Source organism: Hyla sarda, chromosome 4, assembly GCF_029499605.1.
Source record: "Hyla sarda isolate aHylSar1 chromosome 4, aHylSar1.hap1, whole genome shotgun sequence".
In the NCBI taxonomy this organism is placed as follows: domain Eukaryota; kingdom Metazoa; phylum Chordata; class Amphibia; order Anura; family Hylidae; genus Hyla; species Hyla sarda.
The window spans coordinates 191,138,394-191,150,517 of record NC_079192.1 but is presented as its reverse complement, the minus strand read 5'-3'; the positions used below and the strand labels follow the sequence as shown (position 1 = coordinate 191,150,517).

General features: G+C 40.7%; 1 protein-coding gene across 10 annotated transcripts in view; it reads right to left on the bottom strand.

Moving 5' to 3' along the window:
• Nucleotides 1–12,124, bottom strand: part of KLHDC10 (kelch domain containing 10) — a 71,072-nt gene that overhangs the window by 27,258 nt on the left and 31,690 nt on the right. For 8 of the 10 annotated variants that reach the window (XR_008892581.1, XR_008892582.1, XR_008892583.1 and 5 more), the window contains one exon: nt 2,226–2,318. The exons of the other annotated variants lie outside the window; for them this stretch is intronic. Coding sequence is in view for 4 of the 8 variants with exons in the window: in XM_056573156.1 (XP_056429131.1) it covers nt 2,226–2,318 (93 nt within the window). In the remaining 4 variants the exon portion in view is untranslated. The remainder of the gene's footprint in view (nt 1–2,225; nt 2,319–12,124) is intronic. 10 annotated transcript variants of the gene reach the window in all.

Here is a 12,124-nt window from a genome sequence, read left to right as displayed (position 1 = left end):
TAAACTCAGCCTAAGTCTGTCTTGAGAGAGATGGACAAAGTGTAAGTGGGGTAGGGGGGGGGGCGCGTTGGTAGAACATAGCCTGATTAGCAAAGAAAGTAATTTTTTTCTAATAAGGCATATTATAAAATGTCTTATTTTTACTACTGATGTATGCAAAGTTTGTTGAAGAGTTAGTGACCATTTAAACCTCCCTGTGACATGTCACAAATGTAACGCTGCTTTGGAAAATACTATGACAACAGCAGTTCCTTATTCTGCCATCCAATTTTGACTACAGGTATTGTTGCAGTTGTAGAATATCTGATCCTAAGAAAGTAAATGAATGTTTTGCCACAGCAAGAATTATGGTTTTATGCATTACCTTTTTATTCAGTTATGGTTAAGAATCACTCATAGATATAGTTGAGGTTAAAAATTGCTCAAATATTCTGTTTCTTTTTACTAGATAAGCTGTCCTAATGGTCAGGAAGTGCGTAAATTTCACATAACTTTTAAAAAGGCATTTTCACCTCTAAAGGCTTTAATTTTAGTTGTCCCAGAGATGGGTCCAGCCTAACGTCTATGGTGGGTGTCTGCCATTCACTGCAGAATACTCTCTTCTATGTCGTTCTAGTACACTCCAAGAAGCAGCATCATGGAGGACATTATATAGCACTACTGAACAGTATAAACTGAATCCAGCCCTGGGTTTTGCAGTTTCTATTTGTAACCCTGGTGTGGCCAATTCTGCTCTGTGCAGAACAGTCCCTCCCCCTACATTGCGCAGTTGATTGACACACGCGGCAGCCCTGTGTAGTTGTACTGCACATTTCCAGTCTGTCAATCAACAAATTAACGTAAACAGAGAGGCAGTGCAGCCTCGGAGCACCACTGCTACTGCAATAGTTGGCCCGACTCCTGGAGGAATTGCAAAGGAGTTTTCTGTAAGTATACAGCAGCCCGATTTATTTCAGGTATGCCTAGAATAGGCTGGTCTTGTGAAGCCCTAGTGCAGTGGTCTTCAACCTGCGGACCTCCTGATGTTTCAAAACTACAACTCCCACCTGGGAAAGGGAGCACGAGATGCTATACAAACGTGTTTTGTTGATGACCTTTCTATAAAGGAATATTCATACCACCCAGTCCCTGTCCACACTTATTGACTAGTGAGGGCAAGGGTCTAGACTAGGTAGGGCTCTTTATTGAGTAGGGGTTCACCTGTACCCTTTTCCCCTCCCCTACCATATCTGTGATTTGTATCCTTTATCTGGTCGAAAGACACAATGTTGTACTGTTTTTGGAAAATATTTATAATGTCTATGTTTAAATTTATCTGTGATTTAAGAAAGCCTAGTTTTATACATTTAGGCCTAATTAATGAATCAGATAGTGTAAGTAAGTTAATATAATTGAGAAATAATTAAGCCCCTACTATTACTTAAGGCTAACCCTATATGCCTGTACCATAAGGGCATGTACCATACCATAGGGACAAACATTGACTTTACAAGGTAGGGTTTTCTTCCTTTTGGAATGTAAAATTGTTTACCTACCATTAACACAATGACACTGATATGAACTGATTTGCTATCCTATGTTCTTATAAGGTTTGGAAGTTTTCCTGCATTTTTCTTCATAAAATAGTAAAACTATTTGTTCCCCTTCACATTTCCCCATTTAAGAAGAAAAAAACAAAAACACACAAAACTACACCACACACACACACCACTTCAAACTATACTGCACCACTCTCATACTAACCACAAAGTAAGGTGGCTGTTGTATTTAGAATTTTTAGAAGATATTGTACAGTTCCTCAAATTTTAAAGGGAACACGTTTCCCTGTCATTCAGGACTTTATGGGGGAGATTTATCAAAACCTGTCCAGAGGAAAAGTTGCTGAATTGCCCATAGCAACCAATCAGATTGCTTCTTTCATTTTTCAGAAAATAAGCAATCTGGTTGCTATGGGCAACTCCGCATCTTTTCCGCTGGACAGGTTTCTCCCCTATAGACTCCTGTTTCCAACTGAAAATAAAACTGTGATTGTTCTCAAATGGCAAAGCCATTTAGAATTGATGACCGGTTGTTTTGATAGGGGAACCCTGTCAGTGTCTTAATCCAGCATGAAACTTAACAGGTTTCCTTTAAAATTTGAGGAGACATACAAAAGTTGCTTGAAAGACAGAACAAGAAACACCAGACAAACAAACAACTATGCATTGCTGGTAAGCATCACCCACCTTCTCTTAAAAACCTGCTAGGAATCCTGATGCTGGGACAGGAGTGGGTGAAGAGTCGCCTAACGGGAAACCAGCGTACCTTCTTCTTAGAGCCTGTTACCACAATTACCAGCAATGAGTCAGACATACACAACACAATGAATCAACAGACAGCAACATGAGCAGCAGCATAAAACAGCTGGCAAACACTGAGAACATAAGCTTTGCTGACAACACTAGGCCAGCTGGTCACTAGAACAGTGGAAGTACTGATAAACCAGGCCTCATTCACGTAACTGCATTTGTGCAACTAAAAAATAATTGGTTACTGGAAATGGTGACTATGTAGCCTGTATTGTGATATTTTCAGAGATCATTACAGAGGTTCTCAACAGGCCACTTTTGGAATGAGCAATAGGCCCCGATCCTAAGAATGTGGGTGGCTGGTTTCCATACCTTGTTGGGATATGGCCAAGCAGGACCAGTCACCTTAAAGTCAAATAAAAGTACAGAAAAAGCTGGGAGGGTTCATCCATCTCCGTGTCCAGTTCAAGCAGCTGTCTAATACACTAACCTACTTTCTATTGAGTATCGGGACAGCTAGGATGGCTTTTAAATGGAGGAAATGATAAAAGTGCAGTGAAACCATTGTTTGCTCTGGGGGCACATCACTAAGACTGGAGAGGTTTGTCCCCATCACTCTTCAGCTAGTAACATATACTATGGGCAACTTTTCCTCTGGACAGGTTTTGATTCTGCTGTAGATTTTGTTGCAGGTTCACACAGCAGAAGAAAGATTGCTATAAAGTTTCCCCTACAGAACAGGAAGGGTAATCTTATTGGGGGAGATTTATCAAAACCTGGGCAGAGGAAGAGTGGTGCAGTTGCCCATAGCAACCAATCAGATTGCTTCTTTCATTTTCCACAGGCCTCTTTAGAGGCCTGTGGAAAATGAAAGAAGCAATATGATTGGTTGCTATGGGCAACTGCACCACTCTTCCTCTGCACAGGTTTTGATAAATCTCCCCCATTAGGCTTTAGGGCCAATGGGAAAACTGCAGAAGTAAAAAAAAAAAAAAAAATTAAGATAAACAAGAAAACTGAAGAAAAACATTTTTTACACTTTTTTTTTAAAACATATCTTTAAGAATAACTTGATTCAACCAATAGGTAATTTTCTGACCAAATGGCCACTGTTTATAATTCACACAACTGCCCCCCATTATATAGCCTGTGAGACCTCATTTCAGTATTTCACTTCATTTCAGTCCCCACAGCCTGGAACCGTTTACACTACAGAATTTCCGAGCACAATTCTGCTGATAGAATGATCCTGTTCATTCATTAAAATCCAAGCATTATACAGGCGAAACTCGAAAAATTTGAATATCTTGCAAAAAGTTCATTGTATTTTATTAATGCAACGTAAAAGGAAGCAGCATGAAGTGCTCCAACATCCCCTGGTAGACTGATGCATTGACACTGGACTAAATGAAGCACAATGCACCAACACCAGCAGATGACATGGCTCCCCAAATCCCAGTAATTGGGGGTCTTTGGGGTTTTCATGAGCTGTAAGCCATAGTCTTCACAATTATGACAAATCATGGCTTGAACTATCTTGCTTTGCATGTAATGAGACTCTCTCCTATTTTAGTTTAACATTTTAAAGTTTCATTACTGAAATAACCTTTGCACGATATTCAAATTTTTCGAGTTTCACCTGTACATTGTCATCTATGAGGACAGTCCATGCTGTCCTAGTGCCGACTGATTCAGTTACGCTGCATGAAGGTTTACACGTAGGTGAATTGGTTTTCTGGTAAAACCATTCACACTGGAATTTTCTGGTCGGAATTTCAGATCAAGTGATTCAGCCAGAACATTGTACCTGCTCAATGTTCTGGTGGAAGTCACTGCAGACATTGCCGTCTTTCGGGAAAGCAGTCAGTACAATCCTAGCGCTGACTGATTCGGCGCTGCCCACTTGTGGAATCTCTGACCGCTTTTGTCTGTTTGTAGATTCCGTAGAGTGAAACCGGCTTTAGAGAGGGACTCCTTCATCTCTGGCAAAAGGTAGGCTGTCTCACTTATGCTGCAATGATCGGATACATTTTTAAACACTGGGGCACCCCTTTAAAAGGGGTACTCTGCCTCTAGACATCTTATCCCCTATCCAAAGGATAAGGGATAAAATGTCTGATCGTGGGGTTTCCACCGCTGAGGACCCCCCGGGATCTCAGCTGCAGCACCCCTCTATCCTTACTGCACATAGCAAACTCATTGTGCGTAATGATGGGCAATACAGGGGCTGGAGCATCGTGATGTCACGGCTCCGCCCCTTCATGATGTTGCAGCCCACCCCCTCAATACAAGTCTATGGGAGAGGGTTTGGCGGCCATCACACCCCCTCCCATTGACTTGCATTAAGGGGGCGGGCAGTGACATCACAATGCTCCAGCCCCTGTATTGTCCGTCATTCCACACAGAGCAAATTTGCTCTATGCAATAATGACAGCGGGGTGCTGCAGCTGAGATCACGGGGATCCCCAGCAGCGAGAACCCCGCGAACAGACATCTTATCCCCTATGCTTTGAATAGGGGATAAGATGTCTATGGGCAGAGTACACCTTTGAGGCTGATGGGGTGGGAATAAGCTGCTGGCGATTGCCTTAAAGGGGTTCTCCGGTGCTTAAACATCTTATCCCCTATACAAAGGATAGGGGATAAGATGCCTGATTGCAGGAGTCCCGCCGCTGGGGACCCCCGGGGTCTTGCACGCGGCACCCCATTTGTAATCAGTCCCTGGAGCATGTTCGCTTCGGGTCTGATTAGCGGCGACCACAGGGCCGACAGAGTGTGACGTCACGCCTCCACCCCAGTGTGACGTCACGCTCCACCCCTCAATGCAAGCCTATGGGAGGGGGCGTGATAGCTGTCACGCCCCCTCCCATAGACTTGCATTGAGGGGCGGAGCGTGAGGTCACACGCCGCCGGCCCCGTGATCGACAGTAATCAGACCAGGAGCGAACACGCTCCGTGGACTGATTACAAACGGGGTGCCGTGTGCAAGATCACAGGGGTCCCCAGCGGCGTGACTCCGGCGATCGGGCATCTTATCCCCTATCCTTTGGATAGGTGATAAGATGTTTAAGCACCGGAGTACCCCTTTAACTTGTTGCCCAGTTCCCGACTGCCATTATAACTACGGTTCCTCTGAACACTGCAGGGTTTTAGAATGAATATATCATTCATTACTGGAAAAATAGTAGCCTGTCCCACTTTCATGCTGCCAGTGGTTTGGGAAGCATGAAATAGATGACATCCCAAAATATACCTCCTTATTCTCACTGGTCTGGATGCTTTCCGATTTCCTACAATTGTGTCCATATTACTACGTTTGCTTTCTTCTCTTGTTGATACAGCTCTGTTTTTACACTTCTGTACACAAAGCTTACACACAACCGTTTTGCAATCACTGTAACCCCTTGTACAAGGACTTTACTTCTGCTGGGAAACCAGCGTTATCAACTCATTTCTAAATCTATTAGAAACTATTAAAAGCAGAAAATGGACCAGTTAATACACCATTAAAAAGCTATTATAGCTGCCTAGTTGCCCATAGCAACCAGATTGTTGTTTTTTTAACAAGGCCTCTGCAAAATGAAAGAAGCGATCTGATTGGATGCTATGGGCAACTTTTCCTTTGCACTGATTTTGATAAATCTCCCTCAAAATCCAGTAAGTGAGGGTGGGCTAGCACTCCTCTGTGCTCTCCTGTCTTATAGAACAGGAGTGAGCACAGGAGTGCAAGCCTACCCTCACTAGGTATATTAGAAATGTTAATGTTTTGCCAAGATGTGCAACATAAAATGTTTGAGTGCCCATTTAAGCAAATATAGTACATAATGGGAACCCAAAAAAAAAACCTTACCACATTTACGCCTATCATTAAAGCTTTGAAGTGATTAAGAGAAAAGCAGTATAAGAGAAAAAGTATAGGCATATAGTAGGCTACATATGCGAATGTAAAGTGGTGTAAGGAGAAGCATTTATAGGGGTACTCTGGCCCATAGACATACTATCCCCTATCCAAGGGATAAGATGTCTGGTCGTGGGGGTCCTGCCGCTGGGGACCCCCGCAATCTCATGCAGCACCCACCTCTCACTCCTTTCCCCCCCCCCCCCAATAGACTTGCATTGAGGGGGTAGGGCATGATGTCACATGGGGCGGAGTTGTGATGCCACAATACTCCGGCCCTGTGGTCGTGAGGCTTCTGACTCGGAGCCTTCAGCGCTGCGTGCTCAGGTGGGTGCGGCATGAGAGATTGTGGGGGGGGTCTCCAGCGATCAGATGTCTTAGGGCCAGAGTACCCCTTTAACTAACAGTCCTAGCAAATTGTACACATATGCCATGTGCAAAACTAACAGATACACTATAATTGTAGCTATTGATAAATGTTCCCCAATGAATAGAGGTATCTTTATGGATGGACCTGCAAATGTTGGCAGGAATAAATAATGGCTCCCGATAGAACATTGCATTTGTAGCGGAATATTATCCAGGTCAACAATAATATAGGGGCCAGCGTTATCTTGCAATCTTTGTTAGCACCTTTCCTGTCCAGTGTTGCCAAGAACTGGAGAAGTTATTATGACTGATATCTGGGACTTCTTTTATCCTTTTTAACCTAATGACAGTATTAACCTAACAGACAGACTGCTGGTTGACCTATCAATACTTTATGTTGCGATGTGGTGCGTCTCAGGGAGGCTGTCTAAGTATTTTTAATGCAGGATGCACCTGGCGTTTATTTTCTATGCACTAACTGGATAAGGAAACACTTTTTTTTGCATTCCTTTTTATGAGGATTCCTAACTAATTGTTCATTACTCTTTCTCCACAGGGTTATATTTTGAGAGGTCTTACATTAGGATTTCCTTTCAATCCTGCATCATTTCCAGCTGTGAGTTTGAAAGACGGGCTGTACCCAGCATATTTTCAGCAGTGGAATATCCGCTGCTGAAAATGCATCACAGTCCCTATTGACTTCAATGGGGTCGTCACAGATTTTCCACATCAGATTCCGCTCCCAAAAATCTGCTTCTGATAGCCCGCACCTTTCAAACTCATAGATGGAAACACACTGCAAGTCAGAAAGATATCAGCTTGTGTCCTAATGGATAATGACTGGTTTTATATGGAGGACTCTCACAAATGCACATATGGAACATTGCCATGTTACAAGTTCTCTTTGTATTTGGTGTACAATTTTATCCTAGACATTTGAGAATTCATACTCATGTGCCTACATTGCTGGAAGTTGAATCACAATTTAACCTGACCAAGATTAGAGCACTATTGTTAATGTCAAGCATATGGTTAAACCCCAAATAGAGAAGACTATTGCAGAAGTTGCATGAGAAGATTTCTATCTAAAATAACTGGTGTCATCCTAGAGAGGCAAGCAAATATTCCTGAAGACTCAGTCAGCATTGTGTTACTTTCCTTCATGCTTATTCACTTATTTTACTATTACATAATATTCAGAACGATATAAGGCTGGGTTCACACCACGTTTTGGCAATACAGTTCCCGTATCAGGTTTTTGAAAAAAAATTAAAAAAAACACGGATTCCTCAAAACCTGATTAAACTGTATCAAAACATGTGTACACGTTTATACCTGTATACAGTTGAAAAAGGTCCGGTTGCATCAATTTTTTAAGAAAAAAAACCATATACGTTTTTAACTTTTCACTCCATTATGAATAAAGTTTAAATTTGTTTGATTGAAATTCCAAGAAAAAAAAAAGTGCAAAGTCAAAAACCGGATGGAACCGTATGCACATACGGTTCTGTACGGGTCCCATTGACTCCCATGTAAAAAATACATTTAAAAAAAGTACCGTATATGGTTTTTCACCCGGACCAAAAACCGTGGTAGGCCACGGTTTTCTGTCGGGAAAAAAAATAAATGTAAAAACTGTATGGTTTGAAAAACGGAGACAACCGTATACATTATGGTGCGTGCGGTTTTGAATGGGAAGTCTATGGGCACAGTTTTCTGTACGGTTGCATAGTTTTTTTTTATGAAACCGTATAGCAAAAGCGTGGTGTGAACCCACCCCCACTGGGACCAATTTAAGAGATAGCAACCTGGGTCTGTATGGGAGACATTATAATATTACTTTGGGCTATTCAGACCTGGCTAAAAATTGCATTAAAAAAATAAAAATAAAAATAGAAAAAACAAGGAGGAGAAATCCAGTGACTTATTTATTTTAATCCCATATGATGCTGGAATAAAAATAATGAACATTAATTTACCTTTCACTGCTCCGACTATGTCCCAAATATTGCAGTTCGTAACTTGTAGACTTTTCCTAAAATGCCTAGAACTGGGTTCATTGTCTAGCAGCCAGTTATCCATTATACAGTCTTATGACTTAGGTTTACATGCATCAGTTCAGCAATAAGTGACACATTTACTTTAACAATTTCATAAAACAAACAAGCATTTTCTCGCTCCATTGTTCACTAACTGTTTTTGCATCTCAAAATGCATTGATCAGAGACTGTGCCTATACAGAACATGTATAATTCTATTTAGAGACGAGCGAAGTTACAGTGAGTAGATTTGTCACAAACTTCTCGGCTCGGCAGTTGCTGACTTTATCCTGCATAAATGAGTTCAGCTTTCAGGTGCTCCGGTGGCTGGAGACTCTCTCCTAGGACTGTATCCACCTTTTCCAGACCACCGGAGCACCTGAAAGCTAAACTAATTTATGCAGGATAAGTCATCAACTACCGAGCCGAGAAGTTTGCGACTACAGTAATCTACTCACTGTAACTTCGCCCATCTCTAATTCTAATCCATTGTAAAATTGCTTAAGTCATCAAAAAAAAAAAAATTTATATGTATATATATATATATATATATATATATATATATATATATATATATATATATATATATATATATATATATATATTATATATATATATATATATTTTTTTTTTTTAATTACCCGACAGAATGGGGGTTGCCCAGTGGAAGACAACTTATCCCCTTATCCCCCCGTGATCTCCTGAACAGGAACCCTATTTTCTGATAGGAGCGCATGCTATAGATGACAAATCCCAGACATTTAAAAGCCTTCTAATAGCCATGTCCCTTCACCCTACAGGTCCATATGAGGGCTTGTTTTTTGCACCACTAACTGAACTTTGTAATGACAGTCATTTTACCACAAAAGTTACAGTAAAACAAAAAAAAGAAAAAAAATTATAATTTGTGGAGTGAAATTGAAAAAATAAATAAAATAAAAACACACACAAACCCTCCATTTTGGGGGCTTTTGTTTCTACGCAGTGCACTTTTCGGTAAACAGGACTCTATTTTGTAGGTCCATACGATAACCATACCCAATTTAAATAGGTTTAGTTTAAAATTTTACTACTTTTAAAACATTTTCCCTTTTTGTATGAAAATTAGTATGCTTGAAAATTTTCTTCTTTTCTGACCCCTGTAGCCCCTTTATTTTGAAATGTACAGGGCTGAATGAGGGCTAATTTTTACGCCGTTCTATCTAGTTTTTATCGGTACCATTTTTGGACAATTCTGCAAGCATAGATACATGTTTATGTTTATTTGGTTTACATTATATTTTATTTTAAAAATGGTAAATGGGGAGGGATTCAAACTTATCAGGGAAGGGGTTAGTTCCCATATTTTAACTTTCTTTTATTCTATTCATTATTTTTTAGTCCCCATAGGGGATTACATGTAATCTTTTGACTGTATACACTAAATGCTGTGTCATAGCACAGCAGTGATTAGCGTGATCAGCACTATTACTACAGGCTGCCTGTAGTGTTGGCATGCCAATCGGATGGGACAGAGCTAGCCAAGGGACCTCCATCCGTCCTCTAAGCTGATCAGGACCCCACAATTTTGCCATGGTGTTCCCAATCAGTTCCATGAGCTAACCAGAAGTTTTTTTTTCTCCATTTTAGACAATGCGACCAACTTTGATTGTTTAACGCTCAGCCTCTAAAACGTGCTTCATACAACGGGAGAGGACTCTGGACGTACACCTTCATTCTGCGTCCTCTAAGGCTAAGTTTCTACTTGGTTTCTTGTCCTGCGATTTTTTGTGTTGAGAAGAACGCCTGAAAAAACGCCAGTGCAATTTCCTGTGTCTAGCAGTTTTTCTGGCGTTTTTTCATGTTGTGCTGAAAGTGCACCTTGGCAGTTTTTTTTTTTTTAACATTTTATTTAAACAAAATGTATGTTTTATAACAACATTTTTTTTTTTTTTTAATAAAGTGTGTGTGTTTTACTTTTTTATTTTATTTATTTTTTTAGGCAGTACTACTACTCCCAGCACGGAACAGACTATTCCATGATGGGAGCAGAAGTACCTGTATTAATAGACATATCGCCCTGGGTGTCCTGACACCCGATGCGATCGTCCATAATATAGCAGAGATGCAGAGCGGCTCTATACAGCACTCGCATCTCTGCACTATACTCCGGCCAGTGATGTGAATAGATCATTCATTCATATTTTCCGCCCAGAGTGGGGATTGGCCGGATGGTTGCAGCCAATCACTGCTCTCTGAGGGAAATATGAATGAGTGATGTTCTATTCACATCACTGGCCGGAGTACAGTGCAGAGATGTGAGCGCTGTATAGAGCTGCTCCATCTCTGCAATAGACAGGACAATAACAGCGGGTGTCAGTAGTGATACCCACTGTGATCTGTTCTTACCTGTGATCTGTTCTTATCCGCTGTGATCTTTCCTTAACTGCAAGTACTACTACTCCCAACATGGAGCACACTCTGTTCCATGCTGGGAGCTGTAGTATCTGCATTAATAGACAGATAGCAGAAAGTGTAACTTCTGACACCTGTTGCGATCTGTCTATTAATGCAGGAACTACAGCTCCCAGCATGGAGCAGAGCGTGCTCCATGTTGGGAGTAGTAGTACTTGCAGTTAAGGAAAGATCATAGCGGATGTCACTCCTGACACCCGCTGTGATCCTCCTGTATAATGTATAGATGCGGGCGGCCGCTCTTCTATGGTCCCCTGCACTGACGATTATATACACATTTTCCTATTTCCCACAGAGAGCTGTGATTGGCTGGAACCATCTGGCCAATCACAGCTCTCTGCGGGAAATATGAATAGGTGTATATATATGGTAGTGCAGTGGACCATAGAACAGTGTCCGGTCGAATCTATACATTATACAGAAGGATCGTAACAGACCCGGGCGATCTGTCTATTACTATTTGTACAGCTACTATTACTCCCATCATGGAACAGTGTGTTCCATGCTGGGAGTAGTAGTACTACCTAAAAAAAAAAAAAAAAATAGAAAAAAGTTAAACACACACACTACATTTTTTATTATTGTCAGCCACATTTTTAGGTTCCCGCCCACATCAATGGATCCGTTTTAAAAAATAAAGTTTTGTTATCAAAAAGATAAATTTCATTAGATACAATTTTTCTCTTCACTACTGTATCTTTTTTTTCTTTTTTAATAGTACCCTACGAGATTAAAAAAAAAAAAAATTAATAAATGTGTATCTCCAAGTGTAAGTCCAAAAAAGAATAAAAACCAAAAGAAAAAAATGCCAAAGTAAAAAACCCACATCGTTCTTCTTGGCGTTTTTTTTTTTTTTTTTTTTTACTTCCATAGACTTCTATGGGAGAAAAACGCCATGATTTTAACCAAAAAATAAAATAAAATTGAAAAAAAAATGAATGCCAGTGGCTCAACATGCTGAGATTTTGGAAAACCACCAAGGAGCAGAAAAACGCCAAAAAGAGTGAAAAAACGCCAAAAGGATTTAAAAAAAAAAAAGCTTCAAAGTGAAAAATGCCAAGTGGAATAAGAATTTA